This window comes from Papilio xuthus, unplaced genomic scaffold (assembly GCF_000836235.2).
Source record: "Papilio xuthus unplaced genomic scaffold, Pxut_1.1 DF824992.1, whole genome shotgun sequence".
In the NCBI taxonomy this organism is placed as follows: domain Eukaryota; kingdom Metazoa; phylum Arthropoda; class Insecta; order Lepidoptera; family Papilionidae; genus Papilio; species Papilio xuthus.
Genome location: NW_013533657.1, coordinates 2,952,394 through 2,967,409, shown reverse-complemented (window position 1 = coordinate 2,967,409; position 15,016 = coordinate 2,952,394). Strand labels below are relative to the sequence as shown.

At 33.6% G+C, this 15,016-nt stretch overlaps 1 protein-coding gene across 8 annotated transcripts in view; it reads right to left on the bottom strand.

Moving 5' to 3' along the window:
- The window catches only part of LOC106126851 (PR domain zinc finger protein 16), an 88,481-nt gene that overhangs the window by 21,662 nt on the left and 51,803 nt on the right, over positions 1-15,016 (bottom strand). For 4 of the 8 annotated variants that reach the window (XM_013324734.1, XM_013324736.1, XM_013324739.1 and 1 more), the window contains one exon: positions 9,349-9,788. In XM_013324734.1, the coding sequence (XP_013180188.1) occupies positions 9,349-9,788 (440 nt within the window). Of the gene's footprint in view, positions 1-9,348; positions 9,789-13,846; positions 13,921-15,016 lie in introns of those variants that run through there. The other 4 variants (XM_013324735.1, XM_013324740.1, XM_013324737.1 and 1 more) reach the window with 3 other exon arrangements.

The following is a 15,016-nucleotide window of genomic DNA, read 5'->3' as shown; positions in this document are numbered from 1 at the left end:
ATTATCTTAACTTTAAAATAAGAAAATTAAAATAAAAACCAGTAGATCCATTATTTAAATATATTAAGACCACAATCCATTTTTAATTGCGGCATATATATAAGAGAATGTTAAATTTTATATAAGTTTTTTTTTAGTTGTAGCGTAAACTTAAAATAGGCAACCCTAGCATACACGGGCGATGAGTTGGCGAGTGCCGGCGGCATCTGCGAGCCATCAGTCATCGATGAACGGTGCCCGGTCAAGGATGCGAATTGCCCGGACACTTGTTACAGTCGCCCTCAGGGTGGCAACCCCCACTCCCACCGTGAAATATGATTCCTGCCTTGTCCATGACAAATATCGATGGTCCAAATATAGATTACACAATCGTTATTATCATTTACATTTGTAATATTATCGTTAAGTTTTCCGGAATACCCAAATTTTTATTATAATTTTTACGATAGTATAAGTGAATGTTAATAGATTCGAATAGCAATTAACAAATAATTATTTTAAAGTTTACATTAAAAGGCTAATACGTCTAAACTAACGTCTACAGTCTAGGCTAACTAAATGAAGATTTAATTTGTTTAAACTTTATCCATCTCTTGATTTCACGGAAAAAGTTTTTTGTGTTCGAGAAATATGAGATGAATTTCATTATCTTTTGTAATCGTGTTTTAATTATTTTCATATATTTTGATCTTTATAGAATCTGATGCTAATGAGTGTCGTAGACTTACTGCGGACGCTTAAGTAACCATCATAAGATTGATGGTTACTTGAGCAGCCTTTTACACTAAATCTACGCTAAGAATGATTCCCTGTGATCATATAACGTCTCTGGGTGTGGCAGCAAATGAATTGGTATATTTATTATTATACAATATAACGACTAATGACGTAAGTAAAAAAATGCATTTTATATCAATAATTACGTCATAAATAGAATACTACAAATTCATTACGTCATTGTGACCTCATAAATGTTTTCCCCGCTATACTTGAAGGTGTTGCCGCACTAAAATATTGTCACAGTAAAAAGGGAAAGTTAGTGAAGCCGTTAATCCGGCTTGCGGCATAACCGCACCAGATTATTATAAAAACCGCAGCTGTAATTTAAACGTACTGCGGCGGATCTCATATTTTCGCTCCGCACGAAGATCGCAATTTCCCGGAATACTCGGAAAAGCTACAAATGTTCGCGACTCGTTCTCGTTGGAAAATTACATTTCATAAATTTTAGTGATGCCCCTTGTGTTTGAGCTTTCAAGTTTTTATCGATAAAATGATTTTTAATAGTTACGGATACACTTACATATTCTTGGAAGGCGTGTATTGTCCAGTAATAAATAATTATAAAAAGTATGTTATTCAACACTTAAACATGATGAATTAATAAATTTGCCAAATATATATTTACCCCTAAATAAATTGAACCAAATATTTAAAATAAATAGACAAACTACGTAGATATACATCAATGAATATATGTATTGCTACTTTTTTCCTTGTTTATAATACAATACAAATTTTCTTATGGAACCTAAGTATGTCATAAATCCTACTAAAAGAGAGTAGCAGCAGTAGCTATAATATTTTATAAGAAAATTCCAACAGTGTTCGAAATGTCAAATGTCAGAGTTAAATTGAAATGTCGATAGTTTTTTAGTAGGAATACGGGGACAGCACTATTCGGAAGTGAAGAGCGTTTGGCAGCGGCGCAGCGAGCACGCGTCGTTGCGCGCATCACACGACTCGTTTCACAAGATAACAATTTGTGTGCGCGCTTATTTACCCGTGCCGCCGCCGAGCCGCACGCTGCGCGAAATTGGATCCCCTAGATATATACCCTTATGTATAAAAGACCTAAATCTCTCTACGTTTATCAGCTTTATTATGTACATGTAATATGTTGGGAAACTGGAACTTTGTGTGCTTTTATATTTTAATTATAAAGACCATTTGGTTTTTGCAATCTAAAATACAAAATAGTGTAGTGGGTTAAAAATGGGTGGGTTATATGTAGGTTAAATTGTACTTTTCGACTTTTATTATGCGAATTGGGAGCACCACTCTAGTTACTTTACTTTTTACTAACCGCTTAAAGTATCCAGATACGAGATTCCTGCAAAAGAAACCACCTAATTACCCTAACAAATCACATTACTGAACGTTTCCGTCGGAATAATTAGAAAAATTTCCGCTGTCCGTAAAAAAATAAAAAAATACGACTTTCTCTACATTTTTCCATACTGACATTTAAACGCGTGTTCTGCGGAGGGACGTTTCCTTGACTTGTCTTTGTTTATCAGCTCCGGAAAACTATTACTTCCGGACCTGTCTGCTGAATAACGTCCGCACTTTTATATTGCATTTTTAATGATGCGATTTTATTTATCTTTCTTATATAGTCGTAATAAATAAATATTACTTTTCGAATTAAAATAAGTTAATATTTAATCAGACTTAACTATCTTTATTATCATTTTTGGATAAAGTGTTACAATAAAATTATATTATATATGTAACTTAGTACATATAATACTTTCTAGTACTTAGAGATAGTTCAACTCAATCTCATGGTAGCAAATATCATAGCATAGAATAAAGATTTAAAAACTATTCAAAAAATTGAAATGTTAACTCGAAAAAAATTTCGATAGATCAATATTGCAATGGATAAGGATGTTCCTATGATAATTTAATGATGAGTCATGTTATCACAGAAATACTTCTCTTAACATATTCTTGTATGAGTAGCGAATTGTCCGCGCTGCATATTTCAAAGGTTTCCAATGAATTTGTATGAGAAATATTTTAACTTTTACGGTCTGTAACTGTCACACGCGTTCATAAATTATCGCGAATCGTGAATAGGATCTCACCGTGCATCGAAGTCACAGTATCCTGAACAAATCAACGAGAAATTAGTCAACAAGCGTACGGTCACGTTTCGACCATTAACCGGAGACAAAACGGCCTAATTCCTCGCGCGACAACATGTCCACGAACTTGCTATCATTGCGCAAAAAAATTTAACAAACAGTAACAAAATGCATTTTATTTTGTTAAAATTATTGAAAATTATACCTTACACCTCTTTAATAAGATATATCTACTCTTTTCGTGTGGCAAAATGAACATTATCGTCCACAATTAGTGGGCGTTAGAATGCGATGTTCCATTGATCTAGTATTAACGGCACCCCATTGATTAGTACAAAGAAATACAATCGTTTGTTCGGTGATGGGTGAACCGCGCTGTTCCTGCGTACGTTTTTGTGTTGAAACACAATTAGGGCTACTTATATGACATATTTTGACCATTTCATAATGTATATTAAGTTAGAATTATAAGCAATTGTAATCTTGAACTGCATAGGTTTACGAGAAAGATATCTGAAAGTTTTAATCATAAAACACTATCAGGAAATAAAACATCGTTGTTGATATTACAATACTATAGACTATATAGTATAATCTTAGATTTGTTTCAGGCTATAAAACTAGTACCTACCATCTTCTGAACGGTTAAAATCCATGGTGATTTTAAGGATTTATTAAATTAATTAAAAAGAACGTTTATTTTCCTGATTCATTCGGATTTGGATGATTCTAAAAGCGAAATCTTCGCGTTACATGCTCGCTCACATCTGGATGTGTTAAAAGGGATTAACCGGTGGATTACAAGCTGGGAAAAAACCAGTCAATAGCTGACAAAGACACCGGCGGCTTCGTCACGGTGACAATTGCCAGCTTCCCGAATGATTTTTGGTTTATTTTTGTGACAATTTTTTTTTCTACCTATCATTGCACCCGTTTTTTTATCTTTGATCGTAAACCATGGGATCGTAAAAATTTTACGTTTTACTGTTAACTATTGCAACTGCGTTATTTGATAGTAAATCTAATTTCTTAGAAGCTTGAACAATAAAATTAGTTGGTTAATTGGATTTGTGGTTTGTTTTGTTAAGAATAATAACTCTGCAGTATGAATTGATTTTTAATTTCATTTAAATGCATAAATAAAAGGTAATGCTACAAACTTTATAGAAATACATTTCTATTTATCCTAACCTCTTTTTAGTTTTAATTATTAAATTAAATACAAAAATAATATAATACATATTCAAATGTCAACAAACATGATGAATTCAAGTGAGATGAAGAAATGTTTATTTGGCTACATTTCTGAGGTGCACAACACATCGATGATTTAAAATAGAATTCATAACAATGCAGCCTCAAAGGCAGTTGGCGTCAGACGCATCAACAACGCTCTCTGCCGGGCGGCCAGTGTAAACAACTCTTAACCTAACCCAATAACTGATGCACATTACGCATTGCTTTCGGGGTATTTCGTTATTTTGTCTACACGGATGCTGGCCATCGTGTTCAACTGACCAGGGTATACAGACCCGTCACGTCTAAACAGATCCGCCTCCTGCTCGTAATTTTTAGTGTCTTAAAGAACACTTGGGGGTCAAGCTATAATGGTAACGCTCCAACATTGTGGCGCGAACGTGCCGTGGCTACAACTCCACGGGCTATTATTGTTCTGGCCAGCTCGGATGAAATATTACCCCACAATGCGCGCCAGTTCTGTTTTTGCGAACGAGAATTTGTTGGGAAAAATATCGGTCGGAATAAGATGCCACAGAGGCGTGGCGTGGGCAAAAGTTATGAATTTCTTTAACACGAATCAAAAATAAATTGTGATAATCACTAAAAATACTACAATATTCAGAGCTTTTACGGCTAATTTTGATAAATTAAGTTATACTCAGCACAACAATTAGAGGCGCAATTATTTCATTGCTAGACAAATAGTATAAGATGAAATAAAATAAGACATTTTTCCTTAATAAAAAGACTAAAATTCCCCTTAATTCACATCGCATTTTTCGAACAAGAGAAGGGTCCGTCTCGTAGTGACAATGATTCGCCGGGGTAGAGATAAATTTCTATCACGCCTCGAGATTAGCCGCTATTGTGCAACGGTGTAAGATTAACTGATAAGTGTTATGTTGTTAATAATAATAGAAATGTTTGGATAGGCGCTTGCTTGGGGTCGCGAATCCCTTGATGACATTATTCATTGCTATATTTTAGAGATAAATCAAACATAATCGAGTGCTTACGGCACAACTTATTGCTGCCTTTTTGACACAAAGTCTAGAGAAGTAAATTATAAAGACACTACTAAAATTGTAAGACATTAATAAATAGAAAATTTTAATAAAAAAGGATATATGTCAAGCTGAAAATTTCCTCCAATCTCCTCTATATTGTTTTAAACGTTATTATTCATGATGAATTATGCATATTCCTAAAATAGTGAAGATTCGATGTATCAGTAATGTGCCAGGTGTGAAATAGACAGACATATACATTGAATCATCGGCGATTGTATCTAAGCTTCGATTATAATCCACTGTGTGCCAATAAAAGCAGACAGTTTATATATAACTCTAATATTAAATAAACTAAATATTTCAATATATTTTTATTCATTTTGCAGTATAGGCACAATTATTTTAAAAAATGCAAATATTTATAAGAACATTATTTTTGTTTTCATAAATCCATCATGTCAACCACAAGTCGGAAACTGCAAGATGTAGGCTTTCTTCAAATTAAAGTACATACGTTTTGACTGAAACTTAATTATACTTTGCATTTGGACTATTAAATTTAATTTTAATATGTACAACACAAAATTTAAATAAAAAGCATTTAATACGACCAACTATTATTGGCCAACAGTGTATCGAATACCGTCAGCACATCACATCTGTACGTCCTTTGTAAGAAGAGATCATGCGCGGATCGTATAAATATCTATTATCAATGCAGCCAATAAATATAATAACAATAATATTTTTTACAACAAATGTAACAATACGTGGGGAATGTCAGCCGCCTACCGTAATGAAGATGTAATGGGGCAACGCGATGGCTAATCCTTTGCCGAAGGGGGTGACCAGCTATGAAAGGATGTCACACCAATATGACAGATATTGTGACAGCAGTGCAACGACCTAAAGCTTCTGTGAGGGCGCTTTTAAAATATAATAATTCTAATTTCAAATTTCGAACTCAGAATTTAAAAATAGATTATTCTATCTACTGACCGTTATAACTGCGAAACTAAAATAAAAACGAAATTCGCGCATAACAGGTACTTTATTCTGGATCGACGCTTCGCATGTTAACAATAAACAGTATCATGTTAAAAATTCATATCCAATTCTCTTTGTACAGCAAAGAGCAAATATTACTGAATTGAAAACCTTTTTTTTTTATTTCGATAACGAATTAAAATTGCTATTATAATTAGCGACGTCCGTGTTACGTGTCAATTTCACATCGATTGTGTCAGATGCACCCCAAAAAATAATACCGTTATGAAATTATGCGTAATATTGATTGACGCATTATTATTATAAACCAGTTTGTCTCATAAGAAATGCATACCGATAACCAATAATTATTCTACTTATTTAAATAAACATTCATGTTTTAAATGTGTATTTTATGAATTATGAATATTAGATCTACATATTTATATCTGCTGCAAGAGCAGAGACATCTTTGCATTCTTCTTACTAAGAAAATAATATACAAATGAAAGGAAATTAAAAAACAACTGCCAAACGTTTTGCGCGAAATACTTGTGAGAAAATATTTACCACAGCAGTTCAATAAAGCACTTATTATTCAATTCAAAAGAATAAGATGCTTCTCGAGATATTTTCTGACGATTTTATTTAAAAAAAAAGTAGCCAATCAAGTTTATATTTTAAAATACGAATACGGTGACATCTCTCATTGTCAAATTTACCGTTGCGAAATTTTTTTACGTAAAAAAGTGTAAATTTTTCGATAAAAAAATTGTTGACGGGGGTCACGCCTTAAGTTTAAAATTAAGGTTTATTCGTACGCAACCTTTCATGCACTCTGACATGGGATGTACAAGTAAAAAGCTTCGGAATTACCCGGAAGTTTTTTTTTTTTAATCGTGATCTTTGTAGAGATATCAAAGTTTGTGAGACGGTGGTTAGATAATGTTACCGCTTCATTGATTACACAATACCGCACCCCTTTCGTTTACTTAGATACGTGAGATTATCGAAATGATTGAAAGCTTAAGTTACGTCTTCGATTGGGGTACTTTTAATTTAAGTTTTCTATAAAGTTTGAATAACGAATACAAAGCTACCTCGAACTTCTTTCCCGAAATTTGGAATTAGATTTTGGTATTCTTTGAATAAAGACTCTCCTACTGTCAAATTTATCGGTCTTCTAAATGTGAGAACAACTATTATCTTATAGATTGATACAAAATAACTTAGTTCTTTAGAGTTTTTTTTTAACATTAACCAAAACAGAATATGTAGTTTTGCTTTAATAACTAAGATAAAATATTTTGAAATGTGAATTAAATTAACGTAATATTCCAAAACCAAGCTTTTGTAATATAAATACCATTAGTACCAACGTAAAATATTAACTTTAATGTATTCGTTCAAATTTCAATTCGTTTACCGTTGATTTGGTAGAATCAATGAAAAAACACATCGTTATGATTTGATTTGTTCAGTGAGTTGGTAAAGACATCAAAGAGGCCTTTGGGTAACGCAGTGGAAACCGCACGGTCAGCGCTTCACTTTTGCGGTATAATGACGAACAAAATTGGCATTTTTACACCAAAGTCACGCGCCACCACATGGACTGTATAATGTTTATCTTTATCATTACATTCCTTAACCTATTCTGTGCCTTATCTTTGTAGATAGTAAAGCTTTTCAAAAATTATGTTTGGTAACGCACAGTAAAGTGAACAAATCAATTCATGTGACATGTAGACAATATAGCTTTATTTATTTATTTATATATGTATTTATTTATTTATTTATGTTTTAATATTCAAATGTATCTGTTAAAAAAAAGAAATCATGTGAAAAATTGACATTACATATCTTTAGTCGGTGTTAACAAAACAATTATCTTATATCTTGTCCGAATGCTTCTGAAAGCAAACTATTATAATATACAAACTATTTGTAGAAAGGTCTTAATTGTATTGAAATTATAAACGTCTAAATAAAGCTATTGAGTTGTTTAAGGAGCGGAACTAAGTGCGGTTCGTAGACGGGACAATGGTGTGGTTTGACTGCAACATAACACCCACATCGCAGACGACTATTATCTGTCTCGAATCCGCCATCCGATAGGCGTTTGCTCATCTCGTGAATCTATTTTGCGAGCTCACAACGTCCGGTCTTTTGTAGTATTGTAGGTCACAATCTCGTTTGTGCTATTCGAGATAAATCCACAAATTATTATTATGGCTTAGTATCGAATTTTTTTAATTAAATATCTCGGAGCTTAAAGACAATTTTGATACATACGTTTTGTTCATATAATTCTATACCTTCGCTAATTTTTGGATTTCGTAACCTTACATAGTTTATCTTTAAAAACATTTTAAAACTACTATATAAATTACATACTGAAATAATTCGGTGCAATATTTACCCCTTGAACCAAAATGAATATAAATTTTACCAACTTAAATTATATTTACTAAAAGCTTTGAATTAAGCTCCCGTTCGAGCTTAATTTTTTGTGCTTTAACATTGCATCAAATGCTTGACAATCGATTCGCATTTGCAAGTAATTCAATACTTTCTATCTGTCGTTTCGCAATCCAAACACAATTGACTTCCGCTTCCTGAGAGAGATAACCGAGCCACGCCCAATCTTATTCTTACAGTGCGTTCACTCTGACGTAATAAGGTGTTGTATTTCAAGCAATAAACGATCAATGTTTTAGAGAAAAATAGATAAACTATAAATATAAATATCCGATATGTGACTGTATGATGATTATTTGTTACGAATAAAAGGACCGCGGTTAGCAGTTGGCGCTAAAATATGCTGCCGATCGCACGCCGAAGCTGACGGTACTGATGGTTTGAAGCCCTATATCAGGGCATTAATGCTTTTTAACAATTAACATATTAACCTAACGCATTAACGTATTAAAATGCTTATGTAAAAAAAACAACCTTGTTTTTTTTGCTAAAGAAAATATTTAACGAAGTGACTTATTAAAAAAAAGTAGAAGTGTTGTTATAATTAAAAAGACACGACGAAAGAACAGTGCTACTTGAAGGAACTAATAAAATCAACAGTTTACTGTTTCGTTTGACGTGTGCAGTTAACTTCACTTTTGGGATGTTATTTATTAACCAGCCCGTTCCGTTTTTCCACACATCGTTGAAACACTTAAGTGAGACAAGTGGTTTATTCTTTAAGAAAGAGCATAAGTGTATAAAAATAAAAAAAAACTCACCTCCCACGCATATCTTCTGTCCACAAGCTTCGTCTCCCATTTGCCAGTGAATGGTCCGTACTTCGTGCCAACTGGTATACTGCATCTCGCGAATACGCCGCCATTTTTTATCACCAGCTCAGTAGGCAAATTGTATTCTGAATTGTCGATGTCACCGTCTTTATTCGAATCATCTTTATCATCGGGACTTTTATCCGAATCGAGGAAGCCTTGATGAGGTAAATCTAGATTTCTGGGTAGAAAGTTTCGTCCGTAATCTGCGAAATTTTGTGGGAGATAGGCATCTGGAATGCCGAAGTCTACGTTGCCGTAGTACTCTTTAACGTCTGTTCCGGGCGCCATGGGCTCCTGCTTGATGTGCACTAAGGTGGGCGCCGGTTCTGATGCCGCGGAGTTGGTGGGACTCGGGGCCGGGCTGCCAGATTCCTGGCTCTCTGCTGCTGTTGGAAAAAGAACAAGAATACATATTTGAATATTGTCAGGTTACATGATCACCAATTATTTTTTAAAAAAGAAAAACGTCGATTTAAATATGGGACATGATTTTTTTTAGTTTGTGTCAATGAATTGTTTCATATAAAAATGTAGCTATAGTATTATAAGATTTTTTCTTTAGCCTTTTATTTCATACGTAACATTATAAAGTGCATCGGCGCGTTTAGCTGCGTGCATGTGAACCTGTCTGATTATTTTTCAGACAAAAATAAAATGATGGAATGCAAGATGGTGCTCGCATTATGCCTCATTTCCGCTCCTCACAAAGCGTTTCCGCTTGTCTCTTGCCGCTGAGAGAATCCCTCCCAAATGCAAATCCACACCGAGATATCTGAATCGAGTGGTTCCTCCGAATTATTGTATACTCTGGAATTACATTCATTGAAATGTGAACTTTATTCTGAGAATTTTTTTTTCTGCTCACTTTATTTCTCACCGGTCAGCGAACTGATTATCTAGTATACGAATAAAACTTATTATAATAAACAGGTAAATTATAGCCTTCTATTTTTAAACATCCCAAATCCTTTATACTCTTTTGTAAGTCGAAGGTAGGAGCCAGCAAAGTACTCATTTGAATATAGTTTATAATTAAATTTTAGTAAATTTTTAAAAATTAAATTTGGATAGACATATTTTTTCCTGGACGTAAATACCTCAATGATAAAATTCCGTTAAACATAATCATTAGTTCCTCAACATATGAACTCTACAGGAATTATCAAAGGAAACAAATTGCATCACTTAAATTTCAATGTGAGAAATTCATTACAAAGTGTAAAACATGCGCGTGCCATCAATAAAACGCAACCCCCAAGCAAACACAAGTGAGAGAGACACTCCATAAATCATAACGCACCCCATTACTACTAATATACTTGTTAAAACAACCCCCTATCTTGTCAGTACGTCTTCCGCACGTGCGATGAAAAAAAAAACGCTATAAAATTAGACGCTTGATCACGGCCTAATACAATACGGGCTTGGAATGATAACTGCTTAACATAACAAAGGTGCAGTACGCGTTTACAATGCGCAGGATGTGTGATCGTGTCTTTATGATCCCTTTTTGTGGATCCAGTTCAGTGAGGACTGCGCTCTTTTTAATATTCGGTTGCTATGCCGACTTCACCTGTCGCGCTCTAGTTTTTAAATCGTCATAATTAATGTTTAAGAACCATCACAACTATTTAGTACAATCGTACCCATACCACTATAATATTATTAAAAGAGCAACTTTACTATTCACAATTATAGTCTTTATCTGTTATTTATTTTAATTGTATATTTTAGATCTGTGACAAACAAAACTCTAGGTTGAATATAATATTTTTAAAGTCATGTTTTGCATAGTCGTTGCATCTCATCTGTCAATTTATAGTCTCAGCCACTGTTTTATTTTATTCCATGAATAAAAATATTAATTATTCTCAAGAATATATTATAGAGTGAATGTGTCTGGCTGCTACGCTAAAACGAGGTGTCATAAAAAGCGCGTTCGAATTTCAAATTCAAATTAGCAATGGCGAGGTGAGTTCGCGCGTTGCGTGCGCGGACAATGCGGACGAGTCGTCGTTAAATCTCCGGTTTCCGCAGAAACGCGACAGACTTAAAATAAGAACATGCAGCGGACTAACAACTGAATAGAGTGATACTACACAAGCAGCATATTTCCTAATCATATATATTTCATATTTTCTTTTTCCTTTTAAACAATAAGAATGAACCTGCCAACCTAGAAATATAAAGAAAGTTGGTTTCCGAGATAAAAATCACCGTTTAAAACATATAGCTATCTCTGTTTTGTCAAAGATGAAAGACAGGGAGAACGATTCATTTTATACAGAGATTTTGATCAGACAAACCAACCGTTAGAATACTAACGTCTGTAATAACAGAATCACAGAGAAGTAGATTAGCTAATATTTATTATCGGGTCAGCTCATCCCGTATTATTCATTAGCTCAACATGTATTATTCATCCTACACTAGATTATTAGCTAAAACCTACGATAGCAGTAATAAATGGTTTGTCTCAAATCTTCCTTGTCCGTGGACCCTACGGCGCGCCAATTTCACGAGTTAGCCACGGCGACTGACAATAGTCACGGCTTACGTCGTCGTGTCACCGAAGACTCGACGACTCCGCTTGTGTTCACTCATAAAATACTCTTAACTGCCCAACCAAACGTACATTTTCCATTATCACAAACGAAACACATCTCTAAACGTACGTGTTAAGGTTACCATTGCTATGAACTTCATTTTAGGCGTACAATTGCATTTAAATAGCCATACTCAAGCATGCCTCATCCGATATACGACAGTACAACTTGCACTATTGACGACTTCTTCGGAATTCTTAGAAAGTACTACTTTCTATTACTTTAACACTACATAAATATCAAAGGAATTGTGACAAGCATATGCGTATCGAAAATAACTGACTTCCTATTTATGTATTGTTCAGTTAACAGTGTAAAGTTTTCATAATTTATACTTTGTTCATAGCTTTATAAACTTAAGGAAGTCCCTCAATATTTAGTAGTACAATTTTGGTGTATAAAATAGTGTAGAGGCGGTTAAATGGATATATGTAGAATCTTATATTAAGAAATTCGCACTAAGAAATAGAAATGTTTTGTTACCTCATTAAGATTATGTTTTTAACAGACTAAACGTCACTTAAAGTCGAAGTCATTTAGATGAGTAACGCCACTAACAAATCAACACAATAAACTTAATTAACACGATATTAAAAATAAATAAACGCCTGCTAAGACATTATACTGTACACAAAATTTTTATATCGAGAACTTTGGAGTCATTTTTTTTAAATAGGCAAAGGTAAAGCCGCATTCAGCCAAGAAAAAAAAAATACATTTCGCATACGAATAGAGTAAATAAAAATGTAACAACTTAAGTTGTGTATAATAAGGTTTATAAACAAGATAGAGTCCCCGGCGGCGCTTGTCAAAAGGTTACACTTCGGTAATATAGGAATGACAAATAACCTTAAGCAATAACCGCAGATTCGAGATGTTTTGGGTTGTTCGCACACCCTTAACAGAATCAGAGATAACATTCAAGTGGTTACAAAAAACGGTTTTGTTTGACAAGGCTTTTGAAATTGACAACGAATGTTTTAAATATTGATTTTTAGGCAATAGCAATAATTTTTATTACTATACTAGCTGTCGCGCGCGACTTCGTCCGCGCGGAATTGAAAAAATTCTAATGAGTAGCCTATATGTGTTCTTCCAGACTATGTTCTACAGCTGTGCCAAGTTACATTAAGATCCGTGGAGCCGTTCCGGAGATACCTTCAAACAAACATCCATCCATCCGAACATTCTCGTTTATAATATTAGTAAGATTTTTAAGTTGATAATATTTACAATTTTAATTCTTTCGATCATCAATTTTCGTTGATGAAAAATATGATTCAATAAATATGTTAAAACCCAACGTGGTCAGATACAGATTTTAATTTTCGTTCAGTTTACACAAATATGCCAATGAGCCAGGCTGTTTTAAATATTTTTGAAACAATCTACAATCATTAACTTTTCTATGTCATGAATTTAAAGACTAATAAAATGTAACTAAGTTATCAATCGTCCGCTTTATCTTAAGATAAAAGAAATTTAATTATTATCATATTTTCAGCACAATTGTAACGAGTAGGACAGTCCATTGAACTTAAAATTGCCTATTTTTATAGGTATTATATAAATTTAAATACGGTAATATTTATTAAATAAGTTTTATCCCGTAAACGGAATATAATATAATATGTTCAAAAGTTAAAATTATAGTTAAAAAGAAACAAAATTTTATTGCTAATTTTAATGAAAATACACTTTTAAATATACAGAATGATAAGAATAAGTTTGTTGTAACTAATCACCACTGTAACGTTATCTATGACCAAGTTTACATTGTATTGCAATAGTATCTTACCTAAGTTACATCTTATGATCAAAAATCTGATACAACTTACCAGACATCTTCATCTTAATTCAAATATTTTAATTCAAATCGAAAATATTAGTCATAATTCAATGGAGCACTGATATGTGAATGGTCCTAATAATTAAATAGATTTTACACTTTATTTTAATAAATAATATTTAAAATACCAATAAGAATTTATTTCGTAAATTTATACCACTAATTTTCTAACGCAACACTGCACATTTATCACAAAAAAATTAAATTGAATAAGGAAAAAGAATTGCAAAATTGAATTTAGTATCTATAGTGATGGGATAGACTTGTCGATAGTGAATGTCCGTTTGTGTGTCGCGGGATGGTGCGCGGTCCCGGTAGATATGTGCGTTGGCCGCGACGAACGGTGCCAGAGTAACGCGAGAGGAAGCGAGAGCCCGGCTCATCCCTACGATCCCGAATCATAACCCTCGGCAGGGACGCACCCCGCGACCCCTCCGCCGCCCGCGCCCCGCGCACACCCGTCGCACGCCTAGCCGCTGTCTTTGTGCTGCACCCCTCTCGCTCGCACAAGACTTTCGGGGTTGCTTTATACAAGGTTAAAGTCTGAAAATACACTTACTGTGATTTTTTGGTTTCATAAATATATTTTTAAAAAGTACAGAAAATATTATAGAATATATGTCCACATTTGTAAAATATATACATGAGCTTACGGCTGGAAAAATCAATAAGTAGGACACATTTAGGGCACCACATAATATGTAAAGATTTTTGATAATTTTAATCAGATCCAAAATGTATATTTTAAGCCTTTCACACTTTTTATTTAGTAAAAATCTTATCAGTGGTGTAATTGGAATTTTTATCGATAACAACATTGTTACGATAGACATCAACACCTGCCTAAACAATGGTACTTTAGTTAGTAACAACTGCCTTTGTAAAGTGACTGGTAAACAGAGCTACTAAATCAAAACAACGTCTATTAGGATTGAAATATGAAATGTCAAGCGGAAACAGTCACTTGGGACCCGGTACTTGTTAAGACAACAAATAAGTAACACAATTTATATTTGTCTTTTGTAGCATGGTAATTTTAAATTAGGATAGATTTTCTTACTGTTCTTATTTTATTAATATTGGTCAGTGCCTACAGTGTGTGACCTTCTTCATAATACACTTTCTAAATTTATATAAACATAGCTAGGACCCTAACAAA